At 43.1% G+C, this 12,538-nt stretch overlaps 2 protein-coding genes across 4 annotated transcripts in view; one reads left to right on the top strand and one right to left on the bottom strand.

The window, feature by feature from the left end:
- MYH9 (myosin heavy chain 9) overlaps positions 1-12,414 on the top strand; it is an 82,183-nt gene extending 69,769 nt beyond the window's left edge. For both annotated transcript variants that reach the window (XM_081210985.1, XM_081210984.1), the window contains exons 26-41: positions 182-394; positions 658-802; positions 1,294-1,500; positions 1,971-2,075; positions 3,381-3,533; positions 3,997-4,245; positions 4,653-4,865; positions 5,763-5,975; positions 6,093-6,254; positions 6,629-6,757; positions 7,404-7,492; positions 7,697-7,820; positions 9,024-9,232; positions 10,130-10,238; positions 10,751-10,923; positions 11,029-12,414. In XM_081210985.1, the coding sequence (XP_081067111.1) occupies positions 182-394; positions 658-802; positions 1,294-1,500; positions 1,971-2,075; positions 3,381-3,533; positions 3,997-4,245; positions 4,653-4,865; positions 5,763-5,975; positions 6,093-6,254; positions 6,629-6,757; positions 7,404-7,492; positions 7,697-7,820; positions 9,024-9,232; positions 10,130-10,238; positions 10,751-10,923; positions 11,029-11,146 (2,611 nt within the window). In that variant the 3' untranslated portion in view covers positions 11,147-12,414. The remainder of the gene's footprint in view (positions 1-181; positions 395-657; positions 803-1,293; positions 1,501-1,970; positions 2,076-3,380; positions 3,534-3,996; positions 4,246-4,652; positions 4,866-5,762; positions 5,976-6,092; positions 6,255-6,628; positions 6,758-7,403; positions 7,493-7,696; positions 7,821-9,023; positions 9,233-10,129; positions 10,239-10,750; positions 10,924-11,028) is intronic.
- LOC308596181 (uncharacterized protein) overlaps positions 1-12,538 on the bottom strand; it is a 39,111-nt gene that overhangs the window by 13,947 nt on the left and 12,626 nt on the right. The window contains exon 6 of one of the 2 annotated variants that reach the window (XR_014012386.1): positions 9,458-9,765. The exons of the other annotated variant lie outside the window; for it this stretch is intronic. The gene's annotated coding sequence lies outside the window, so the exon portion shown is untranslated. Of the gene's footprint in view, positions 1-9,457; positions 9,766-12,538 lie in introns of those variants that run through there. 2 annotated transcript variants of the gene reach the window in all.

Below are 12,538 nucleotides of genomic sequence, written 5' to 3'. Positions count from 1 at the left end.
GTTAGCATTCAACACTAACTTCTGTTGCAGTGCACCCCTAACCTGTTTCTGCATTCACTGGGACTTACTTGCAACTTAAGTGTGTAGAATTGCAGCATTAGTAACTTTCTTGTAGATAAGATGGCTGTTTATGGTCATTGAGGCAGAAATCCTTCATGTAGTATGTCTCTGTCTTGTGTAGGGTGGAAGAGGAGGCTGCTCAGAAGAACATGGCTCTGAAGAAGATCCGTGAACTGGAGTCTCAGATAACAGAGTTGCAGGAAGACCTGGAGTCTGAGCGGGCTGCCAGGAACAAAGCAGAGAAACAGAAGCGGGATCTTGGTGAGGAGCTTGAGGCTCTCAAGACAGAACTAGAGGACACACTGGACTCGACTGCAGCACAGCAGGAACTCAGGTAACTGCAACGTTCGGTGTTTGATACTGCTCAGACCAATTCCACCTCTTCAAAATATAGAGGGGAATAGTGGGTCCAGCAGATTTTACACTTCCAGTGGACCTTGTTGCAAAACTTATTCTTCCTATGCCATGTTGTTCCTTTCAATTTGTACTTTAGTAGCTCCACAAATAAGTGCCAATCTTCCAATTGCACCCTTGGGACTCATATTGCACTGCATTCTCAACTACTATCTAATAGAAATATATCTGGCTTTTTAAAAGGTCAAAACGTGAACAAGAAGTGACTATTCTAAAGAAGACTCTGGATGATGAGGCAAAGACCCATGAGGCACAGATCCAGGAGATGAGGCAGAAACATGCCCAGGCTGTGGAAGAACTGGCAGAGCAGTTGGAGCAGACTAAACGGGTGTGTGAGATGTTGGAAAGTTTTTAGTGTGCAACATATTGTGCTTTTACTATTTTTTGTTGGGAGCTGCCCAGAGATTTTTCCATCCCCCCCCCCAAGTGCGTAAAGCTGAAAGCGCTCAAATTAAATGGGCATAAGTTGCTAGTTACCTGTAATTTGAGAGAGCAATGTTGCTGAATTGTGCATATTCTTGCTTACCACCTATTTTTTATGAAAACATTAGTATTAACTACCTAGAATCTTTTTAGTTTCCTTTATTGCCATGAACATCTTGCCTAAGTGAGGATGAAGCTTTAATTCATAGCATCACCTGTACAGCTGTGGAAACCTGCAGATTTATTGCTCAAATAGTGTTTGGGATGCTGAGCCTAAATTGCAAATCTGTCTTTTGCATCAGGACCACAATTTGGAATAATGGGCTATGAATTTGTTAGTGAAATCAAATTTTCTGCAAAGACCACACTAAAGCTTTCTGTTCCCGTCTCCTTCAGGTGAAAGTGAACCTTGAAAAGGCAAAGCAGGCACTAGAGAGTGAACGTGCTGAGCTGTCCAATGAGGTGAAAGTTCTTCTTCAAGCCAAAGGAGACTCTGAGCACAAGAGGAAGAGGGGTGAAACTCAACTTCAAGAGCTACAAGTGAAATTCACAGAGGGGGAGAGAGTACGAACTGAGCTGGCTGAGAGAGTTAACAAATTGCAGGTGAGCTCCCTGTGTTGGTTCCCTTTGCCCTCCTATTCATTGTGTTCTGGTTTTTAGCACAGAATTTAGAGGGGGAAGTGGGGAGAATTGGGTTGGGGCTGCAGTGCTGCTTTACTCCTCCTGAAGTTTTGACTCTCAGCTGTTCTAACATGATCTGTATTTATGTTGTTACTTTTCAGCCCCAGTAACTTGCATTAAACAAAAAGCTCGTTTGGAGATAATGTGAATTAGTCCACTACCCCTTGATTAACTTTACACCAACTAGGGGACAATAAGCCGATAGCTGAAGTGGTGGGTGGTAGTTCTGATGGGCATCAAGTGCCTAAAACTCCTGTTGTTTAGCCTTAACTAGTATGGAGTGATTTATGACGATGCTGCAGTTTCTCTCCTGCTCAACAGAGGGGAAAATTGATAGTAAATGGAAACTCTTTATTAATGGGATTGGTTTGACTTTTCTTCTATTTTTTCAGGTTGAGTTGGATAATGTCACTGGTCTTCTGAATCAATCTGACAGCAAGTCAATTAAACTGGCCAAAGATTTCTCTACGCTGGAGTCTCAGCTACAGGACACACAGGTGAGGCTTTAAAGTGCTACAGAAATAGGTGAAAAATCAATTAGCTACACCAAAATGCGGCAGGGACGCAGTTGGCGCTGTGGTCTAAACCACAGAGCCTAGGGCTTGCCAATCAGAAGGTTGGCGGTTCAAATCCCCGTGACGGTCCCAGCTCCTGCCCACCTAGCAGTTCGAAAGCACGTCAAAGTGCAAGTAGATAAATAGGTACCGCTCTTGCGGGAAGGTAAACAGCGTTTCTGTGCGCTGCTCTGGTTCGCCAGAAGCAGCTTATTCATGCTGGCCACATGATCCGGAAGCTGTCTGCAGACAAACACCGGCTCCCTTGGCCTATAGAACGAGATGAGCGCGCAACCCGAGTCGTCCGCGACTGGATCTAATGGTCAGGGGTACCTTTTCCTTTATCTTTACTCCAAAATGCAAACCTAATATATAAACCTGATTAATCATGACAGATCTGTTAGACTGACAGGAAAATACAGACTGCAGAACAGCGGATGAGGTCCCCACAAATAGTGGTTGATATTTGTAACCAAAATACGTGACCACCAGAATCTTCTTCCTTCCCCAATGGGGATATATCTGTCACAATGAGCTATAGAGTTGCTCTGAACAACTTCAGGCTTGGGAGGAGGCCTGTGGTTCCTCAAGGTCCATGTTTTGGAAGCACAGTGCAACTGGATGAGCCCCAACCCTCCTTCCAAACTTGGAGCAGGGAATTGTACTTGCAATCAGGTTACATTTTGAACGTGTTCTGAGAACATCAGACGCACACGAGAACTGCAGTCATGATCCCCTCTTCACCGTTCCAAGCTCAGGAACAGATTTTAGGGTTAAGCATGTTTGTCAGATTCAGAGTAGTGGTGGTGCAGGTTTCTGCGTATAATCTCTGAGGAGTTTGGCAATACTTTATATTAAGAGTAGTTAACTTTAGCTTCTTTTTGTAACTATAGTTGCAACACAGATCAAAGTCTAGAGCAATTTAGATATACCAGTCTTCATAATCTCCTTATAACAGCTTGTCTGTCATGCTCCTCCCCTCCAAATGCCTTGTGAGGCTACTGGAATGTGGGCTTCCACTGGCAATTCATCCCAAGGGCCACATAGCTTTTTGGGGTTATCTCCACTAGTCTACTAAACTACATTTTGTGGGTCACTCCAACTGATTTCTGGGGACAAATCAGCTTGCTCAGTGGTATTGAGCCATTGCTTAAGGTTCTCTCTGCTTCAGATGTGAGATATATTTGGAAAATTTTACCGGACTTTTCATCATAAGAGACCAAATCTTTGTTGTGGTGGCTCTTGCAGGAGTTACTTCAGGAGGAAACTCGTCAGAAGCTGAGCCTCAGTACTAAGCTGAAACAGATGGAAGATGAGAAGAACAGCTTCAAAGAGCAACTAGAGGAAGAGGAGGAGGCAAAGAAGAACTTGGAAAAACAGATTTCTGTCCTTCAGCTTCAGGTACTCTAGAAGACCTGAGGAAAGAATGTCCAAATGTAGCTTACAAGGCAGTAGTATGCCTTTTGAATGGCATGCTGGATTCTGCATGGGAAATATGAATTTGGTAGCCAAAACAAGCTCTTTTGAAAGTTGTTTTGTCTAATTAAATAGGAACTGTCTTTCTGATGTCTGATAGAGCTGTCCTAGAAACAGTCTAACCCTGGGAAATATTCCTGGAATTCAGTGGTCATATCCCACTGTTGCATCTTAGTCAGCAAGTGATGATGCTTTTGCTTTGGCAAGTCTCACCATGGAACACTCTCCCCAAAGATAGTTCATACCTTCAAAAAAAATTATAGTTTTCTTTTTAGTGACTCACTGTTACTTGTAAGTTGCAAAATGGTGTTCAATCCCCACATCTTTTCTTTGCTTCCTTAAAAAATTAATTATTCCTTTTCCCCACCCGCTTGCTTCTGTCACATAGATTGCAGAAATGAAGAAGAAAATGGATGATAGTGTGGTTTGTCTGGAGTCAGTGGAAGAAGCAAAGAAGAAGCTTCTGAAAGATTTGGAGGCCATGACCCAACGTTATGAGGAAAAGGCAGCTGCCTATGACAAGCTGGAAAAGACAAAGACCAGGCTTCAGCAGGAGCTGGATGATATTTCTGTGGATTTGGATCATCAGCGGCAGATAGTCTCCAACCTGGAGAAAAAACAAAAGAAGTTTGATCAGGTACAGTTAGTTATAACTTTCAACAATGTCCTTCTCCTTCACCTAGGATAGATTATGGTGAAAAGGAGAAAGAAAAGTGTCATATTTTAGATGGACATTTTTTGTCCCATAGATGAAGGGCAATTGTGAACAGTTGTAAGCAAATATCAACTCTCCTCACTCTAGTTCCTGAATTTGACTTTTAACTGGTAATAGTCCCGAATAATATCTGTCTGTTTTAGCTGGTTTTTAAGTGGAAGCCGACAAGTGCATTTGGCTTTAATCCTGGCACATATCTAGAATTGGTGGCTAAGTTTGGTACACAGGTGACCTATCCTTGGTAGTCAAACCATTACAGATGGAACAAGTGGGGATAGCAAACCTTTCCTTTGGAAATCTCACAGTGCCATTGATTTCCCTTTTTCTAGCTCTTGGCAGAAGAGAAAACCATCTCTGCAAAATATGCTGAAGAGCGGGATCGTGCTGAGGCAGAAGCTCGTGAGAAGGAAACAAAAGCTCTCTCCTTGGCCAGAGCACTTGAGGAAGCAATTGAACAGAAAGCAGAGCTAGAGCGACTCAATAAGCAGTTCCGGACAGAGATGGAGGATCTGATGAGTTCAAAGGATGATGTTGGCAAGAGTGTAAGTTGATGACATTCCTGTACAGCAGGCTGGGGTAATAAGGATGTTGGCTAAGACATGTCCTAGGCAAGAAGAGGGCTTGCTAAAAGTGGCTTATTTTTCACTTGCAATAAGACATGAAAGGTAATGAGTTGGGTGCTAACAGCATGCAATCTTTTGTAATGCCTAGGAAAGCAACAATGTCACCATTGACTTTTTCAGTTCATTATGCACAAAGTGCTGAATTATTACCCAGTATGAAGGCACATAAACTAATAAAGCCTTTTTGCACAAGGGAGTTCATACAGGCTTTGAAAAGCTTTAGTATCTTGCATTTCTAAGTTACTCAAGGCATCTTCATTTTTAAAAGGATAAAGTTGTTGTCAGATTTCAATGGAACTGTGCCAGTATTTTGTGCAATATTGCTTAGCTGTTTTATCATAAACCCCTTCAGTCTACTCACCAAAGGGTATTAGGAAACAAAGCTTGGATATGTGCATATTCAAGTGAGCAGAGATAAAGAGGCAGAATTCTGTGCAGTTCAGAGTCTAATAAGAATTGGGATTGTCAAAGATGGGTGGAAAGTTGGCAATAAATGCCTGTTTGCCTTTATCCCCCACATTCTGGTCATTTTTTAAAATGATTCACTACCATTTTTAAATACTTAAATACTTCTATTGATTTATTAAATAAATTGTTTTTAAAACAAAAGATAAAGAGGTGGAGACAGAAGGGGAAAGGACCAAACGAGAGACATATTAGGATATAACAGTAACTATGCCTTTAAGCGCACAAAAATATTGTAGGTCACTAGACATGTCGATTTTTGTTCATTTTCTTAAAACCTATAAATATACCAGGCAGCAAAAGCAGGGCTGTGTCAGTCTGGGAGAAACTGATTTTGTGTGTGTGCTGTAGGTCCATGAGTTGGAGAAGTCCAAACGAGCTCTGGAGCAGCAGGTGGAGGAGATGAAGACTCAGCTGGAAGAGCTGGAGGATGAGCTACAGGCCACAGAAGATGCCAAGCTGCGCCTGGAAGTGAACCAGCAAGCCATGAAGGCACAGTTTGATCGGGATCTCCAGGCCCGTGATGAACAGAATGAAGAAAAGAGAAAGCAGCTTACAAGACAGGTAACATTCCAGAAAGCACAGCAGGCTTACAACCCCTTCCTGCTTCATTTGCTTCAGGGAGGAGGGAAGAGGCCTGTGTTCGTGGCTAAACTGCCAGTGCTTTGACCCCACTTTCAGGTGCGAGAGATGGAAGCGGAGCTGGAAGATGAACGGAAGCAGCGCTCCATTGCTGTGGCTGCCAGAAAGAAACTGGAAATGGATCTAAAAGATCTGGAGGCCCACATAGACTCTGCCAACAAGAGTCGTGAGGAAGCCATCAAACAACTCAGGAAGTTGCAGGTGAGGGTCTAGATTCCATTGTTACTGACTGGCTTCTCCTTACAGTGAGATGAGATGGGGAAAGTGAATCATTTACTGTGGCAACAGAACAGATTTATCACTTAGTTGCCAGTTGCTGCTTTTTTGATCAAGAAGACTTATGAAGATAGTTGCTTACATCTTCAACTGGGATTTTATCATTTCTTACAAAATAAGTTTTCTTTTGGTAGACAGGGTGCTTTGTGTCCCAGGTTCAATCCCTGGCACATCTAGCTAAAAAGAATCTCGGGTAGCCAGGCCAGGAAAGAATATTTGCCTAAGACCTAGAGAGCCACAGCGAGTTGGAATAGACTTTACTTGACCAAGTGGTCTGATTTGGTATGTTTGGTTTTTAGGCCCAAATGAAGGACTACATGCGGGAGCTGGATGACACACGTGCCTCTAGAGAAGAAATTTTGGTACAAGCAAAAGAGAACGAAAAGAAATTGAAGAGCATGGAAGCCGAGATGATTCAAATGCAGGAGGTAATCTAAAGCCAGAAAATGCTAATACACAACTGAGTTTCTGCCCAAAGCAGGCCTTTCAGTATGGGAGGGAAGAGGTTGCCTTCAGGGAAAAGGGAGTGGGTGAGCCCCTGGAAATTAATACCTTCACTGAATATCCAAACCCTTCCACGATTATTGTTTTGGTTAATGTGGATCAGATCAGCTGCTGGATTCGCAGCTAGGGGTGTATTTCAGGTATTTCCTTCACGCACTTAACAGACTACTTTTTCCTGGTTTCGGGCCAGTTTAATAGTCTCCTTCCCCCTCCTCCCAATTTCCAGTTCATTCTCTCTAGCATAATTTCAGCATCGTGTGATACATTGACTTGAATATACCTATTTAAACAATATCAACCCTCATTTGATGCACTTTGTAGCATCACAAACTACCTTGATAGTTGACTAGCCATTTATTATGACACTCAAGAGCGCTGTGCCCCAGATTCACAATGTCACTCTGACTCTGAGTGAGGCGAAGCTTCCTGTTCTTGATGAGCATTCTTCTGGCTCGTAGGTTATAACTGGCTTCCAGATACTCCTCATGTGCTTCATGTAATATAACATCTCCTATTTGGCAATAAGTTGTTTTTGACCCTTAGTCCATGTACATCTTGTTCTGATTTCAGGAACTTGCAGCTGCCGAGCGTGCCAAGCGCCAGGCTCAGCAAGAGCGGGATGAGCTGGCTGATGAGATTGCCAACAGTAGTGGCAAAGGGTGAGTAATGGCACTTTTTCCCTTCAGGGACAAGGAATGTTGTGGGAGTTGGCTCATGGAAAGGGTGCCCTGTAATGTCTTATTATCTTAAGTGGTGTGCTAAGAATGGCTTACAAATGTTGAATGTTTCTATGGTCATTACTACTGAGCATCCTTCACGAAAGGGCACTATGTTAATTATTCCATTGTGTGTTTTCTTCTCAGAGCTCTGGCCTTGGAGGAAAAGCGACGCTTGGAGGCTCGAATAGCTCAGCTGGAGGAAGAACTAGAAGAAGAGCAGAGCAATACAGAGTTGGTGAATGACCGCCTTAAGAAAGCAAATCTTCAGGTACCTGCTTAATGGCACTGTGAGGTGGAGGGCTTCAGCTGGTGGATTCCCAGCCATAATTCATCCAAATTACTGTGTATCACTTTCCTTTGTGCTGCAGCATGCTATCAGAGCTTTGATGCTTTCGGAGCATTATTCCCACTTTGGGGGCGAAAGATACTGGGTTCAAATCCCAGACAAACCTCTTTGATGAGAGCATGTGCTTTACATTTATGTAGTCCTATATTTAATATCTGGTAAGGACCTTGAATATCAGTTTAGACTAACCCCAATCCTGTGGTCTTGGAAAGTCAGTGAGAGTCAGGACAGATAGTACCAGGTTTGATAAGCCAATAGGATGGTGAGTGAAGAAGCACATAGAGAAGCACAGTATATTGAATCATAGTGTGATGCTATTCCTTTCAACTCAGCTGATGCTTTACATTGACAGGTTGGGGAATTTGTTTCAGCTAGTGGGTTGGATCTCCCCCCCCCCCGCCCCCGCTTGCAGACACACCTTGACAAGTGGGCAGGCCCACACCACTGCCGATCACCTGACAACATTATGCCATCATGTGGCAACCTGGAAGGGATTCTCCTTTTAAGCCCATTGCAAGCCATTGCAAACCACCTGCAAAAAGTGATGGCAGCCACACCTTTATCAGCCTTTGTTGTTTATTTTAAAGTTATTGTGACTTTTTAATATTGTATCAGATTGTTACTATTAAGGTTTGATTTTTATTATTTTTATGTGTGTTAGAAGCTGCCCAGACATTGTTGTATTATTATTATTATTATTATTATTATTATTAGTCATATGTTATGTCAGAGGTGTCATGTGAGCATGGATGTCATGCCTAATTAGGTCCATGAGCCAGTTTCCCCACTCCTGGCCAAGAAATTTGCTGCCTATTCCTATTATACCAGAAGGTGAGCATTGACTACTTGGTGTAGACTGCTTACAAGAATGAAATATGCCTGCTTGTTAAAAGGAAAGGTAGATTAATGAATGTAATATTATTTCTAAAAACTAGACATTGTGAAGTTATTAAGGTTGAGAACAAGCCTTGTCTACAGAATTACATTTTGAATGCCAAAATTATAGAGCAAAGGAAACAAATAGAAGATGGAAAGCGAGGCAGAGATTAGATATGAAAACTTCAGGAGGAGACTGTATTCAGAAACTAGCCATGACTTTAACCAATTTCTTATTATCTTCCCCAGATTGACCAGATAAACACAGACCTGAATGCAGAGCGTAGTAATGCCCAGAAGAATGAAAATGCTCGCCAGCAGTTTGAGCGTCAGAACAAGGAACTTAAGGCCAAGCTTCAGGAAATGGAGAGTGCTGTGAAGTCAAAATACAAGTCTTCTATTACTGCGCTGGAAGCAAAGATAGCACAACTGGAAGAACAGCTGGATGCTGAGACAAAGTAGGTGCTTGTGATCTGTCATGCATTCATCCTGCATCTTGATGTATGGGTGCAGTCATAAAAAAAAATCTGTGAAATATTGTCACTAACTTGCAGTGGCGTAGCGTGGGTTGTCAGCACCCGGGGCAAGGCAAGTAATTTGCGCCCCCTAACCCTAACCCCCAGATGTTGCACCCGGTGCGGCCGGCCCCCCCTGCACCCCCCACGCTACGCCACTGCTAACTTGGGTGAAGAAATCTGAACTGAAGTATTTCTTGACCTCTGTTTCTTTATAAGGCCAGGCTACATGCAGTTCTTAGCAAGTACTTTCAAGGATCACACATGCATTATCAATGGTGCCTGTGATTGCTCAATCTTCTCTAGAGTGCCTAGTAAATCTTGCACACTTAAATCCTTCTCTAGAGGCATCATAACCTTCTGAGTAAAAGGTAAAACAGCCAAACGGCCACTGAAGTGCATCCTCAGCTACAATGCATCTTCTGCCTCTACAGTTACTGCTTGTGGAAGGTTGTGTCATACGAATTCATTTTAACCTGAAATGCGATTGTCACAAATTAGTCCCATGTAACCCAACAGCTCTCCTGACTTTGACAGGCACTTGGCTCAGACTGCAGACCATGTCCATAGGATACCTGCTTAGTGACCCATTTTCTGTTTAACTTAGTCCTGGCTCCTGGTGCTCTCAAAATACTCCATCTTGGCCTTGAAAGCTTTGGTGCCAGCAGCACAGTACATTGGCATTATTCTTTCGTCATAGGAAATTGCAAGTGGCTCACTCTTACCACTTTCCTTCTGCAAGTTATCTCCTTTGCATGGGAACTAGGAATGTCTCCAAACATGGAAGCTTGGGCTACTTCTGAATTCTTCCATCAATCTGATGTGGTACTTTCCTTACAGGGAGCGCCAGGCTGCCAGCAAGCAGGTGCGACGTACTGAGAAGAGGCTGAAGGATGTTGTCCTGCAAGTGGAGGATGAGAGGCGTAATGCTGAGCAGTACAAGGATCAGGTATGTGCCGTGTTGAGGATTGGCATTTGGTAATGTTAGCTGTGGGGCAGGAAGCTGCTACCCTGCAATCCCATCGACACTGTTGGAGCTGTTAGCAAGCTTTTAGGGTGCTGGCAGTGTCTTCTGTTCTCCACCTTTTTTGCTGGAGGCTGCAAGAGTCTCTACATCAATAAAATTTCCACCCATCTAGCAATGAATGTCACACGTCATGATGTCTGGTAATGGACATTTCAATGCCAGCCTAGAGAATTTCCAGCTTCAAGATTGCTTAACTCCCAAATATTGGCTCAGACTGCTTCTCTTAGAAAGAAAGAAAAAAACTCTGATCATAGGTTGCATAGCTGCAGAATGGCACAAACTTCACAAGGTTAAAATTCTGGAAACTAGGTTTTAAGGAGCTAGGGCTGCTAGGTACTGTAATCCATGTAGTTCAGATTAAAAATTCCAAGTTGGTTTCCATGTTCAGGAGTGAATGAACAAGTATTGAGAGAGCTCCTTTTTCTGCTTTGCAGGCAGACAAGGTGAATATCCGTTTGAAGCAACTTAAACGCCAGCTGGAGGAGGCAGAAGAAGAGGCACAGCGATCCAATGCAGCTCGTAGAAAGCTGCAGCGGGAACTAGAAGATGTTACTGAAACGGCTGATGCCATGAACCGTGAGGTCAGCTCGCTGAAGAGCAAACTCAGGTAAGATGCCCTCTTGCCATATTTCCTGAATGCATGAAAGTACACATTACTCAAAGATGAAATGCCAATTTCCACACTGCATGACACTTTTACTCTCTTCAACAGGCGGGGAGACATGCCATTTGTAGTGACACGCCGGATCGGCAGGAAGGGTGCAGGTGAAGTATCTGATGAGGAAGTGGATGGCAAGGCTGATGCTGGAGATGCCAAAGCTACTGAATAGAGCTGCCTTGTGGATCCGGGTCACACATGATGAAGTGACCCACCCCCCCTTTGTCCAGTGGACTTCTGCAAACCCTTCTAAAACCTGCCGGGGGAAGTGGAGCACATCTATTGAAACGTTCCCTTGAATATCTGGAGCCATGACATTAGTGTTGTCCTTCCCAGCTTCCAAGCTCTTTTGTACTGAATGCCAAAGAGTCTGCAGCCCAATCAGAGTCTGGGAGCTACAGAGGCCTGTAGCATTCATTGTCCTTGCCATGGCTGCTGGGGAATTTACATAGTTTGAGGGGTGGGGGTGGGGTGACTCCTTTTCGTTGCTGTAAATCAACTATTTTCTTCCAATAACGAGTTTGTGATAGATGCAGGGAATTTGTCCCGTCCCCTTCCTTTTGTTTGCTTTTGGCAATCATGTTCAGTGACCTCACATTTCCAACCTCCTTGGTCTACTCACTTAGCCAGTTTGGGAGTCATGTTGAACAGGAAAAACATGTGTTCCCAACATGACTCCTAAATGTTTTCAAAGTCTAGGAAGTTTTTCCTAGAAGAGAGTTTTAAGTTGGCCCTCTTTTTGCTAATGTCTGGACAGATCTGAAGTGCAATGGTGTCTGTGTTGCGTTGTGTCTCAGAGGTGTGTTAGTGGCAGACCAAGGAAGCAGCAAAGTTTTTTCCTGTGTGCTTGCTGGAGAATCTATTCGGGACCAAATATATTTAATGGTAACAGACAGTATCTAGTGGGTTTTGAATGGAGTGTGAACAAAGTCCTTTATTGTGATGTCCAAGCATCCAGCTCTGTAATCGGGGATGGGTTTAGTTATTCTGCACAGTGACTAAGAGTATATTAAAGAAAAAAGAAAAAAGCATTTTAATCTGCACAGATTATACATTGAAGGCCTTTGTATCTCTCGTTTATAAGTAATTAAGAAAAATAAAGGTCTTTATCACTGCCTTTCTATGGGGATTGCGGTTATATAGATAATCTTTACTTTTCTACACTGTACACTGGTTGCTGGATTTACCTGTATACTTAACCATATTGTATATGCTGCATTTAGACTTATGAGCAAATGACAAATTAAAATAAGATTACCCTATACTGTATGGTTAGTGCTCTCCACTGTGAGAGCCTCCAGTCTTGGTTGCTGTCACAAATAAATCTGCAAACTTTTTTATACAATAAGTGCCTTAGCATGTGCCTCTGCGGTGACTCCACTACAGTCAGTAATGGATTACCGGTGCTCCTCTAACAATAAAGATTGTCCATGTGCTGCAGTCTTCTGTGTATGCTTATGTACCATGTGCCTGAATGCTGTGGAGCTGCCCTGTTGAATGTCTAGCACTAGAGAACCTAGCACAAAAAGTAGGGGATATATATTGTTAATAAGAAACTTTTTGC

This window comes from Podarcis bocagei, assembly GCF_964188305.1.
Source record: "Podarcis bocagei genome assembly, chromosome: 10".
NCBI lineage: Eukaryota > Metazoa > Chordata > Lepidosauria > Squamata > Lacertidae > Podarcis > Podarcis bocagei.
This window is presented reverse-complemented; position numbering and strand designations above follow the sequence as displayed.